Below are 12,736 nucleotides of genomic sequence, written 5' to 3' on the forward strand. Positions count from 1 at the left end.
TAGGGCAGCCAGGAGTGCAGAATATACCATAGAGATCTGCACTATTGATAACAGACCCACACTGTAGAGCAGAGAGTTTTGTCCAAAAAGCACAGTAATATGATCTTTTCAGCTAAAATGTAATTAAGGCAAACATTTCCCAGGTTTGGGAAGTGGCTACTCTACATTAGCTACTCTTCTGAACTATTCCTATTAGGAGTTCCTTTGATGATTTATGATTTTATGAATATTGTTACTACGAGGTTCCAGGATGTGCTTAACTGCTGGATTGTCAACTTCTTGATGGGATTCTCCATAGCAAAAATGAAGTGACATGCTACTTTAGCATTTTACCATGCAAAGGTCCTATCAAATGCAATAGCAGTGACAATGTGCAAAATCCTGGTTAACACAGGATCTCTCTGAGGTCGACAGCTATCCCTTTTGTTTTATAGTTTAACATACATTTGAGATGTTTAAGGAAAAAAGAACTTACATAGAAATACCTGATAAGGATCTAACTTCACCAAACAATGGGAAGGAAATTCAGAGTTAAAGTTAGCACTTAGTACTTAGCACTCCCCATTGTGCCTAGATATTATATTCTAGAATGATTTTACAAGTCATACAATACTAAGGCATACCTCTGAGTTAAGGAACCTTTGCTCAGAATTTCCCATGCTTTTTCAGTTTAAGTTCAGGCCACGAACATTATTTTTACTCTGTGTTTGTATTTCTTGAGACTAGTTGTTCCACAATTTCTGAACCTTTGTCTTCCTTGTTGTGAGTGGAATACAGCATGCGACACACGTTTCACTCACAACAAGGAAGACAAAGGATTCAGTGATCAGAGGACAATTAGTCCCAATTAGGCCTATTTCCCAGCTGAGTATAAAAGTTGGGGGAAAGGTGTTAAAATGATAAGGAAATAGGTCCCTCCAACAAATTACTGTGAGATCATTAACGTTACAGGTCGACTTCAGAATCTGCACCTCAAACACAACACTACATTGAAAGGAGTTTCACCAAGAGTACGTCTACACTAAAAATGGTACATTGGCAAAGCTTCGCTGCAGCCGTGATTCAGTGTAGTTGCTACCTACAGTAACAGAGGGATTCTCCCTTTGGTGATGGCAATCTGCATCTGACAGGAAACAGTAGCTATACTGATGGAAGAATTCTTCTGTTGGCCTCACACGGTCTTATATTGTGAATTAAGTTGGCTTAACTGTGCCACTCAGAAGTAAAGATTTCTCAACACCCCGCCTCCCTAAGAAAGTAGCTTAATTTTCTAGTGTTGACCAGGCATCCGTCTGTGCCACTGCCCTTGGGAAGCCAAAGTTATTAGCATCCAGAGGTGACGGAACACGGCTTGTAAAATATATTATGCAACAAATGTTGGCAATTTTCATCACATAGTTTATTCAACAAATCACTTGTTCTGGCTTTCAATCAACTGTCCTACTGACATTTTAAATTAGCTTAAAAAATCTGGGTTAATAATACTTACATATGTACATGTGGAGGCTGGAACCTGCTCTGGTTGATGTTGTAGTGTGTAAATGCCTGGGTTGGATTTGAACTGTATTCATCCACTGTTATGGTAACTTTGCCTTGTGAAGGAATTCCATGAGCCATCCTTCCTCCTTATAGACATGAGCAATTTACAACTTTCCAAAGCCAAGAATGGTGGTGGGCATTGTGTTCCAGCCAACTTCTGAACCCAAGGATCGCATCAACTCTATAAACTTCTACAAAAAGAAAAAAAATAACACGGAGACAGTGTTTAAAGTCCCGAGACTCCAAAAAGATCAAGTTATGCTATATTTTAATTTAGTCCTATGCTAATTTCCTTTAGAAATTTCTATTTCTAATATACTGATTTATTCTAGTATCTAGCCACTAAATGTTCATTATATCTGAATCTTTTTCAAGCTTCCTCAATTTGCACTGGTTTCAAGTACCTTTGTAGTATGGACTGCTTAAAATTAGACTTTATTTACACTACAATATAATCTGTGAGCAAAGCCCCAGCTAAGTGCCCCATATTTACTATTCCTCTTAATTTTAAATAAACAAGCTAATTACAGCTGCGAAAGTTAATAACTGGGCCTAACTTCATGAAGGTCAAATGGCTCCAGTCAATGCCTGCAACTCTCTTCGAAGCATTGTAAGCTTTACAAAGTTAGTTACATTTGTCAGATCTTTTGCCAGCTGAATGTAAGACAGACCATCTTACAAAGCTGCAACAAAAGGTAAACTCAAACCACTTTGGGTCAAAGTATTCATATCTGTCAGAAGGAAAACTAGCAGTTGAACAGCATTACTGATATACTAATTCTATTGACAACAAAATTAAGCTTTCTACTCACTTTACATCAAGATAGCAAACTCAGGCCTGGGACTAGATCCAGCCCCTGGCTTGCCTGGATCCAGCCCCCAAGGCTCAGGGCTCCCCTCCAGCATTGGGGAGCCTGTACTGGTACTCCAGCCCCCTCCCCCACTGTGGGGCTGGAGCATGCAAAACCTACTAGGCTCCCTCCCCGCCCCCCGTCCCCCAAGGCTCTGGTGTGTGAAGGGAATGTGGGAAATGTCTTTCTCCTTCTCGGGAAGGGGCCACATCACTGAGGGGTTTTTTGTGTGGGTGGCCCCCAACTGATTTTTCTGTGGGTCAGTGGTCCCTGACCCAAAAAAGGTTCCTCATCCCTATTTTAAATAATCAAATAGTTGTGATTTATTTGCTACTATTATCAGTCTCTTAGGGTATGTCTAGATTACGCGCTTCTTTTGAAAGACTTTTTTTTCAAATAATCTTTCAAACAAGCGTCTTTTGAAAGAGACTGTCTACACAGCCACCAATTTTTTCGAAAAAGCGATCTGCTTTTCCAAAAGAGAGCACCCAGGCAATCTGGATGCTCTCTTTCGAAAAAGCCCTGTTTGCATTCAAGAACGCTTTTTTTTAAAAAGCTCATTAGAAAAAAAGGCGTTCTTTCTCATAAAATGAGGTTTACCGCTGTCAAAAAAACCCACTGCATTCTCAATTTAATTTCGAAAGAACGTGGCAGCAATCTAGACACAAGTGAAATTTTTTTTGAAAAAAGGCCACTTTTTTCGAAAAAACCCTGTAGTCTAGACATAGCCTAAGTGCATATATAGAATTCTTATTAATGAGAATTCTGCATATAAGAAAACCACGCTCCTCTGCCTATATGCTCATCTGAGTCACAATGTGCCAGTCACTAACGAACCAACACCTCTACTAAAACAATGAGGAATTCTGTGTTTGTTGAGACTTAAATTTATTAGGGCATAAGCTTTCATAGGCTGGAGCCCGCTTCGTCACTTCGTGCATCTGATGAAGTGCAGCCCTTAAGCCATAAGAAAGCTTATGCCTTAATAAATTTATGTCTTAAGGTGCCACACAACTACTACTCCTTTTTTGCTGAGATAGAGAGGTAGCTGTGTTAGTCTAATAGCTTCGCTGGTGCACTAGACATCACCAAATTCTAGTCACACCATTATGTCAATTCTCTCTCTCTTTCTCTCAATATAACAAACATTAGCATTCGGAGTGGAAAAAGCCCAGTAATTTAGTACTGTGAGCACAAGCCTAAGAGCTAGGAACTTCTAATCTCAGTTCTGACTTCTTTATAAACTCTGCCCCGCCATCTGTAAAACGAGGATACTAAGACTTTACAAGGATATTGTGAAAAACGGATCAGTTAATGTCTATAAAGCACTTTCGAACTCTGTACAAGTACTATTTATGGGGAAGATCCTCAGCTAAAGGATCTGTCCTTTAATTATTAAATGCAACAAGCAGGGGTTATTCTATTTATGCGTAAGTTACAAGAGTAAATTTCCATTTGCTGAGATGAGAACATATGAAATAGGAGAGAGGAGAAGGATAGGAACCTCTGGCACCAAATCATGCAATCGTTTTCGTACCTCCATGCTCTTGGACTACTCTTAGCTCCCAAACATAAATGTTTACCACATGTAACATTAAACTTTTGAAATCTTTGCTTTGTAATAAAAATATATTTAGATTACAAGACTAGTTTCCAGTTTGGCATAAAACACTGCAAAACTTCCCCAGCAAATGGCAGATGGCCTGCAAGTATTTTATTTTATTTTACAACCTCAGGCCTACCTTCTCTTCTGTATGCTAGGTGGACAAAGAAATTCTACCCTCTTCATTCCAGAAATAAGATTCTCTCATTCATTTCCAGTATCAGTAAAAAGTAGACAAAGTTAAACTAAACCATAAAATTCTCATCAAGAGAAAAGGCTACTTGTGATTTGGTATGTTTCAGTGAAGTCACTGTTTGGTTTTTGTACTAATTTGCTTTCACAAGAACAGCACTAAGAGTCTGAGGGATAAAATTAACAAGGTAAGATTTACTAAATCTTACCCTGTTAAGTGTGATGTAAGATTCATGTAATAACTGCTCACAAATCATAATGTGGTGGTTTCCATACCAAGTTTGCAGCTGTTTCCTTAATTTCCCTCACAATTATATTTTACTGTTATTTTGCATAACAGTATAACACAACACCTGCTTCAAATTGCAGTCCTGTTCTAAGTACTGTAATTCTTTTGAGATACAAACTATTAAGAGTGTGCAGCATAAAACTGTGTAATTGCACTGCACTGAAAAGTAAATACAAATGAAAGCATCTTCCTGTTAGAGAAATGACTGTCATTAAAAAGAATGTTAGCCATCAAGGTTTGAAGGGGAAAAGAAATACACTTTTATACAGCAAAACCTTAGAGTTTGCATAAATTAGGGAGTAATGTGGAAATTACAAGCCCAATCTCCCACCCACCCCCAATAAAAATGTACTGTGTAAAGCAAAGAAAATTAAAAGCAACCACAACCAAATTTTTGCTCAGACTCTTAGAAAGGTTATATACTTTCACTAATAGGATAAGCAAAAAAGTCAGAACTTTACATTTCCTATTACACATAACCCAGAAAAAAATTTAGTTTGCTCATTAGAGTGAATTATGCACACAGATAATATTAAATATCCTTTTTACATTATTATTAACATTAATACAAAAATATTAATCCAGCAACTAGCATAAAACAGATGTACAGAGATGATGCTGGATAATCATAAAATTAGTGTGTTTAATTGTAATATTTATAGTAAAAACTACAGTTGCTCCCCACAATATTAAATCTAAATATACACCTTTACTATTAAATAAGATTAAGTTAAAGCATCAAATTTAACTTAAGTCAAATATATGACCGGGAGCCTGATTTTAATTTCATTTTCCTAGTTTCCCTTGAATGATTTATAAAGCAATACAGTTCACCTATCAGAGGTGTCAGACTATTTTCTTTAATGTGGAGTTCTTTGAAGACAATGTCAAAAAGAAGCAGATTATTTCAAAACTTTCATAAACATATTAATGAAAGACCCAAGGAAAAAAAGTCTTGTTTTCAGCACCATTGTTCTTCTCTCCACCCTGACAATAAGCACAATAGTTACATATTTTTATAGCTGTCACGTGCAAACTAGTATGTGATATTTACCACTTCTTACCCGATTTTTAAGCAAGGAAAAGAACTATGAAAAGGATATGTCATCCACTTTATTATATCATGTTTTACTAACAATATGCCAGAGATTACTGTGGGAATGACAATAGGTACCTTTCAGCATGTATTTATGATTTAGAAAGCCATAAAGAGATACCTTAGTGTATAGGCCCGTCTGTTCACTTTTAAATCTATAAAACATATGAGGCTGGCACTTCTTAAAAAACAAAGGGCAACCACCAATTTTCTACTTCCGCCTATTTTTCTAAGGGGTTTCATACCAAGTAGCTTTTATAATTTAATTTTAATTTTAAACCGCAATTAAAACAGTATCCATAACTTTGTATATATGACACTGATATTAACCCCCTCCTTCTCCAAATTTAAGCACTTTTGGGTCCTCAAGTTGAATAATCAATGCTTTTTCTCTTCTAACTGGTGTTTAGCTGGAGAAAATTTAGAAGTCTGTTAGGACTGAAGGGGGGGGAAGAGGTTAAATCAGATTTGAATGCTTCATTTTGGAAAAGAAGTAGGCTTCCAATAGGTCAAATCAATATTGATGGAGCATCGGCATATTAAAAACCAACAACACACGCCTGCAAGAAATCAAATAGTTCTTTCGTCTCTATAGGTATAGCATTTGCAGGCTGTGCTACTGACTCTTTAACAATCTGCAAAATCTCTGCCATGTGGGGCTGTGCTTTTCGTGCAACACAACTTCATCGTACCCCTCACGAGGGGGACACATCTCAGTGATACCGTGTACACTCAAGTTTTCAAGTTTCGTTCCGGACCACACGTTACCCGCGCTGCACACGCTACCGGAGAAGCGCTCGCAGGCTGCAAGAGCGAGCGGGAGGCAGGCAAAGGGAAACCAAACGAGCGACCGCAGCTGATCTAAAACCCAGTCACCCACACCTGGAGGCGCCCCGGGAAACAGCCGGCGCTGGGCCGCCGTCAACTCCACCTCCCACCCTTGCGTGCACACACCGACTTCCTCTGCCGCCCGTGCCTAGGCGATAAGCCCCGCGGCGAGCAGGTCCCGCGCCCTGCTGCTGCCAGAATGGTTAGCTGCGGAGCACGCAGCGCGAGGCGGCAAAAGCGGGAGGGGACCCGCCTGCAGACGCTACCTCCGCTATCAGTCAGTCCATGCCTGGCTGCCGCCGCGTCCTCTCCGGGCGCCCCTGCGCTGGCTGCCGGGCGCACGCCTCCCTGTCATTCCCCTCTTCCCAGGCTCGGCTCCATGGAGCCTCATCAGTGGCCAATGGCTCTGGCACCGCACCATCCTGCCTTTTGTACGGCATCCCCCCTTCCCCAACGTCATCCAGCCCAGCCGCGCGTCCCCTTCCACCCGACGAGCTGGCATTACAGCCCAGATCAAACGCGCGCGCACACACACACACACACACACACACAGCCCCCGGGAAGCGCAAACCCGCCTTGCAAGCTTCTGTTGTGCAACCGCTCCGGTGTGGATTATTTCCTCGGGGCAGAAGGGGGCATTTCTGCATTTTTTAAAATGCATAAAGTTTCCATTCTCCTTCTCCCTCCCCGCTCTCTGAAATCAATGCAGGGTTTTTTTTTCACGCCCACATTTGCACTAAAGCTGATTTTTTTCGGGGGGGGGGGGCGAGCTATCTATCGATATAGATAGATATGGTTGCAACAAGGGAACAAATGCTTTTTATTGCAGCTGTGTCATTTCCCCAATTCCTCCGCCCCCCACCCCATTCCCTCCTCTCCAAAGGTTTCCAAGCGCCCTAGGCCTCCGAGAGCACGATTTCATGGCATGTTTTAAAATGTGGTTCCTTTGCATGTAAAACAGACACGGAAACTCCAACCCTGAATATAAAAGAATCCGGTTTGCAATCGGCACTTTTCTCGGAGTCTTTCTCCCTCCGCCTCCTCCGGCTGCCTGCTTTTGGGGTGGGGAGAGAGAAAGCCCCCTTCAAATGCACACACAACCGGAGCAAACGCTACGTTTCAGTCTGCATGCAACTGTACTTTGCATTGCGCCCGCTGGATCTGCCGTTTCCTTGCTGTCTCCAGCGAGCAAAACGCTCCCTGGCCTACCCTCCCCCGGTCGCGCTCTCACATTATAACCCCGATCACCCGAGACTTTCTAGTAAACAGCGAGGAAAATTCATCCCTCGCTCTGCTGCCAAATCACTTCCACCGCTAGCTCCCCCCAACCCAGGCAAAACGCCGCGGGGAAAGGTGGGGGCCTGCCCGGGATGGAGGAGGGAGACAAGACACACAGCGCAACAAAATAATTAGCTTTCCCTCTGCACAAAACAGCCCCCCAGCCAACGCAAACCCAGCCACCCCGCTACAGGATCGTCCCGGCCCGCGGAAAATAAGCAGCGGGGTTGGTATTATTGTTTCAAGCAGCCTGGCTTAGGCGCTGCTGCCATAGCCCCTGCCTGCTCCCCTCCTACTTGTACATGACAAGGCACCTCTAACCCAGGGCTTTGTGTTTGGCTATTTCTCCATTGGCTTTCTCTCCCCTCCTCTCCAATCGGGGCGGATTACCTTTCCTTTTCGGGCGGCTGCTGGGTGTCCTAGGGATGCCTTCAGTGCTGGGAGAGGAACCGATCCATGGGGGGCTGGAGAGAGCCGGGCAGGAGAAAGGCTGGAAGGTGGAGATTGGTGGAGGCAGGGCAAAACCTTCGACCCTGAGGGTCCCCCGGCTGGCTGGAGAGTGGAAATGAGAGAGACAGAGAGAAAGAATGAGAACAGCCTCGATCTGGGCGAGGGAGCGAGGGAGAGACAGAGGGGAGCGAGAGCGAGAGCCGAGGCGAAGGGAGAGTGCACAGCCGTGCAGTGAGAGGGGACTGCCACTGGGGTCAGGGAGCAGAGCACCAGGAAACAGGGCGGCCAAGGCGCTCGGCACACACACACCAGGCAGCCAGCTCCTCCTGCTGCCTCTCACTTCGCTCCCCAAGCAAGGAGGGCAGCGCTCTCCTGCCAAACTGCTGCAATTCCTCCCTCCCGGGGAGCCTGGAAGAGAAAAAGGAGAAGCTCTGTGTTAGCAGGGTCAAAGGAGAGAGACAGACTGAGCATCCCGTTTGAAATAAATAATAATCAAAGGCGTGACATTCAGGAGACTTTTCTGATAAGGGAGCAGCAAACCAGCCTGCACTGAAACAACCTCCCCAAGTCCTGAAGGGGGAAAACTCTCAGCGGGGGCTCGGTGAGAACAGATTAGGCATACTTTCTAACAAAGAAAAAAACCAGTGTGGCACAGATTTCTCCACTTCTGCTTTTCCCTTGTGAAAAGCACATTTTCTGTAATGCAGGAAATACAAATACAATGACTTGGAGGAGATAGGAAAAACTTAAAAAACAACGAATAATCTGGTAGCATCTAGGCTAATTCTTGTGATGGACAAATTCACCTAAGTGCTCAGAAAGAAGCATAATAGATATTGGTTTTAGTATTGTTCGGGATTTTCTTCCCCCCCTTCCCCGCTTTTCTCCTAAAAAGCCTATAGTAATTGTGTCAAAAGTCACATCAGAAACAAAGACTTCTTTTGGACTGTTTGTTCTTTTTCTCTAAAGACAACAAATGGAAAATAATATTTCTATAGTCATGCAAAGTAAGAGCAAAAAGGGGAGGGGAATGTCAAAGAAAACCTAGAAAATCAGGCAGATACAACTATTTCTAACTGGACCTAGAGGACTGATGCCCTGTGGGGTACTATGAATTTAAAAGTAATGCTGTCTTTGGCCAGCCTTAGGGCATGCCTGGCAACCAGATCTAAATTGCTTGTTGACTACAGCCTCCCAAATTGCAATAAATTAGCAGTTATCCAACTAAGCAGCCTAACATTTATTAGGTCTGGGGAAATTTTTCAAGGCTGGTCATAAGGCTCCTCTGGATTTATTTTAGGACAGTGGTCACCAACCAGTAGAGCGGGATCTACGAGTAGATCTTGGAGCCCCTGACAGGTGATCCTAATTGGTTTGGCCGGGAAGCTATCAAGTGCTGGCACTTCAGTTGCCCCTCTACCCACTGTCACACTGCTTCTGCTCTTTGCCTTGGAGCGCCCCTTTGGGAGCCTCCTGCTTGCTGTGCAGGCTGTGGGAGGGAGAAGAGGTGCTGATGGCAAGGTGTCTCTCCTCCCCCCACTTGTGTACCCTATCTCCACACAGAAAGAAGGGGATGAAAGGAGCTTGGCAATGCAAATCTGTCACTTACACACTGTCTGTCATTCTCACACATACACACTGTCCTTCCCTCTCATCTTCTGACCCAACGCGTACATGGGGGGTTGTTGTTACTACTTTTACTGCTTGAAAGTGGGTTAGTTTTGGTTTTTGACTGGTCAGTGAATTTCATCATTTTCATTTCTCTCTTATGTTTAACTGTAATTCTTTGGGCAGTGAGTTCTAAAATGCCAAACCTGCCGTGGCTGGAGTCATTATCCCTGTGGGAATTGTGCTCCTGAAGTGGCTGGCATGTCCCTGCAGTGCCTGAGAGAGGCAGAGCAGGGGGTCTCCACATGCTGTCCTTACCTACAGACACCGCTCCTGCAGCTCCCATTGACCCATAACAGAGAACTATGGCCAGTAGAAGCTGTGGGGTCGGTGCCCGTAGATGAGGGGCAGCACATACAGCCACTGCTGTAAATGCCAGCTGCTTTCAGGAGTGGTGCAGGACCACAGTAGGAGTAAGCCTGCTTCAACTCCACTGCCTAGCTGCTCCCAGGAAGGGTGGGGTTTCAGCCTACCAGCCTGCCCTCCCCAGGCAAATGCCCTATTCCTTAAGCCACTCCAGAACCCACCCCACCCCTGGGCATCCCATATCCTGCCTTCCAAATGTGGGAGCCAGGGTTGGCTGCCCAGCCGCTGCCTGAGTGAGATCAAGCCCTCCACTCTGTGCTCCAGACACTGATGTCCTATCCCCGAGATCACTGGAGATCCCACCCCACCTCCCATGGGTCCTTTACCTTGCCTTCCTAATATGGAAGCCAGTTCCATCCCTGGGGCAACTGGTGCTGACTGCCAGACTCCTGCCTTAGTGGGTGGAGTGGGAGCCAGAGGGATTCAAGTCCACCCTGTGCTCCAGTCATTAATTCTGTATCCCCTAGGCCACCCAGAAAACCACCCTACCTTCAGGGAGGTCACACCCCCACCTCTCTAAGGTCTCTTATCCTGCTTTCCAAATGCAGGAGCCAGTTCCACTAGGGCAGCCTGTGTTGGCTATCTAGCCACTCCCAGGGTGGGCAGGACTCATATCCACCATCCTGTACGTCCAAGGCAAATTCCCTATCCCCTAAACCACTCCAGAACCCACTCTGCCCCCCCCCCCTTCAGGGTGTCACCTCTCACACTCTGAACCCATTGGCCCAAGACCAGAGCCTGCATCCAACCCTCTACCCCAGCCTCATGACAGTGAATGAGATTCGGGGAGGAAGGGGGATGAAGTGAGCAGGGTGAGGTCTCAGAGAAGGGGCGGAGCAGGGGCAGAGCCTCGGAGGAGTGGGGGGAAGGAAGCTGAGCAAGGGTATAGATCTTACATTGCACTTAAATTGAAATAGTGATCTTGTGGTTAAAAAGATTGGAGAGCACTGTTTTAGGGTAATCATTGTGGGTACGTCTACACAGCAGCGTTATTTTGGAATAACAAGTTATTATGAAATAACATAATGCACATCTACACTATAAGCCATTATTTTGAAATAATGTGAAGCTGGAGGACTTCTTACTCTGACTCATGGTAATCCTCATTTCACGAGGAGTAAGAGAAGACGAACGAAGAGTTTTCTTCCTTCGACTTCCTGCCATGCTGACAGCACCAAAAGCTGAATTAATCTATTTTGATTATTTTGCTACAGAATTGACATAGCTGAAGTTGCGTAGCTTAATTCAACTTTAGCCTTGCTGTATAAACGTACCCTGCAAGGCCTCAAAGAGATTTCTCTTGTTTCAGCTAAAATGGTCCTCATTAACAAGTGAGTCTTTCCCTTCCTTTTCACCAGATAAAGGTAGCATTTAAAGTACTGAACTGGACTGCGAATTTCAGAGAAACACATCCTTCCACTGAAAAAAAAAAGATTGGCTTGAAATATTTGGATAGTGTATCACACCGAGAATCAAAAGAAACAGGTGCTGTCTATTCTTTGGCTCTATCATTGGTTTGCCTTCCCCTGGGCACTTCTTTGTTCCTCAGTTTCTGCATCCATAAACTGGGACTATATATTTACTCCAACTTGCAGATCAGCTTGCTTCCCTCCACACATTTCAGTTTATAAATGTTAAGTCATTACTCAGTCATCCAAATCACCATTCTGAAAATGTGTTTGGGAAATGCAACATTTTCAGTCCTAGGGGGACCCATTGGACCCCTACTTCTTTTAATAAACTAATTAATTTCTTACAATTCTGGGCCTCCTAGGTAATTCTATTCTATGCGCTGAAGAGTGGCAAGAATTTCTGAGTAATCAAGTTGGCAATGCAAACAGGGAGGAAAAATTTGGGCCAAAATGTTCTTAAGGGAGCACTAGTTTAAATTGGGTGCACCAGAGAGCAGTGGCTTCTCTGGAAGGGTTTGAAATAGGAACTGATGTGGCCCTGAGTTTATTGCAGCAGAACAAATCTTAGATTCATTAAAGTGGTTTCTAGAAAACATCTTATTTTGTTTTCCCACCTTGCTTCCTTCATTGATAAAGAGGTGTTAAATTCCAGAAAAAAATCAACACAAGAATGCAAAGAAAGCAGGAATGGAAAAGTTGTGGTATGTTTATCTTTATTTTGACTGTGAATTTTGATATATTAATAAAATGTTTGAGGAGATTATCTAAGGGTATACATTTAGGAATAGAAAAAGTAACACGTAGTCTGTGATGAATGCCACAGGTTTGATTTTCTGGTTGAATGAAATTAAAAATATTCTCCAGGTTTTAACAAACAGCTTTTGTTGTAGGATGTGGCCTATTAAAAGTTTTATTACAGATTTCAGTATTTTGTCAAATAAATAGAAGTTCCCTCTGCCATCCCATCCCAGTCTCTCTATATTTTATCTCTGGCAAACAGAAGAAAGGAAGGCAGGAACACAACTCCCAATGAAAGTCAATGTTCCCTGTGGAAAGTCTTCCCAACGCATCTGTGAAACTGTACAAGAAAAGCATTTTTAAAGTCTTTAAGGATTGTTTCCCTAAACAAAGAAAAGTTTAGGAACAACATCCACAGGGAAAAGA

The 12,736-nt window shown here is 43.6% G+C and overlaps 1 protein-coding gene across 3 annotated transcripts in view; it reads right to left on the minus strand.

The window, feature by feature from the left end:
* The window catches only part of MPPED2 (metallophosphoesterase domain containing 2), a 191,460-nt gene extending 182,787 nt beyond the window's left edge, over window positions 1-8,673 (minus strand). Inside the window, exons 1-3 of one of the 3 annotated variants that reach the window (XM_006119865.5) lie at window positions 8,436-8,673; window positions 8,067-8,228; window positions 1,490-1,730 (exon numbers count right to left, since the gene is read on the minus strand). In XM_006119865.5, coding sequence (XP_006119927.1) covers window positions 1,490-1,617 — 128 coding nt within the window. In that variant the 5' untranslated portion in view covers window positions 1,618-1,730; window positions 8,067-8,228; window positions 8,436-8,673. Of the gene's footprint in view, window positions 1-1,489; window positions 1,731-6,664; window positions 6,869-8,066; window positions 8,393-8,435 lie in introns of those variants that run through there. The other 2 variants (XM_006119864.5, XM_006119866.5) reach the window with 2 other exon arrangements.
* Window positions 8,674-12,736: the final 4,063 nt, after the last annotated feature.

Source organism: Pelodiscus sinensis, chromosome 5, assembly GCF_052426305.1.
Source record: "Pelodiscus sinensis isolate ZL-2025 chromosome 5, ASM5242630v1, whole genome shotgun sequence".
NCBI classification, from domain to species: Eukaryota; Metazoa; Chordata; order Testudines; family Trionychidae; genus Pelodiscus; species Pelodiscus sinensis.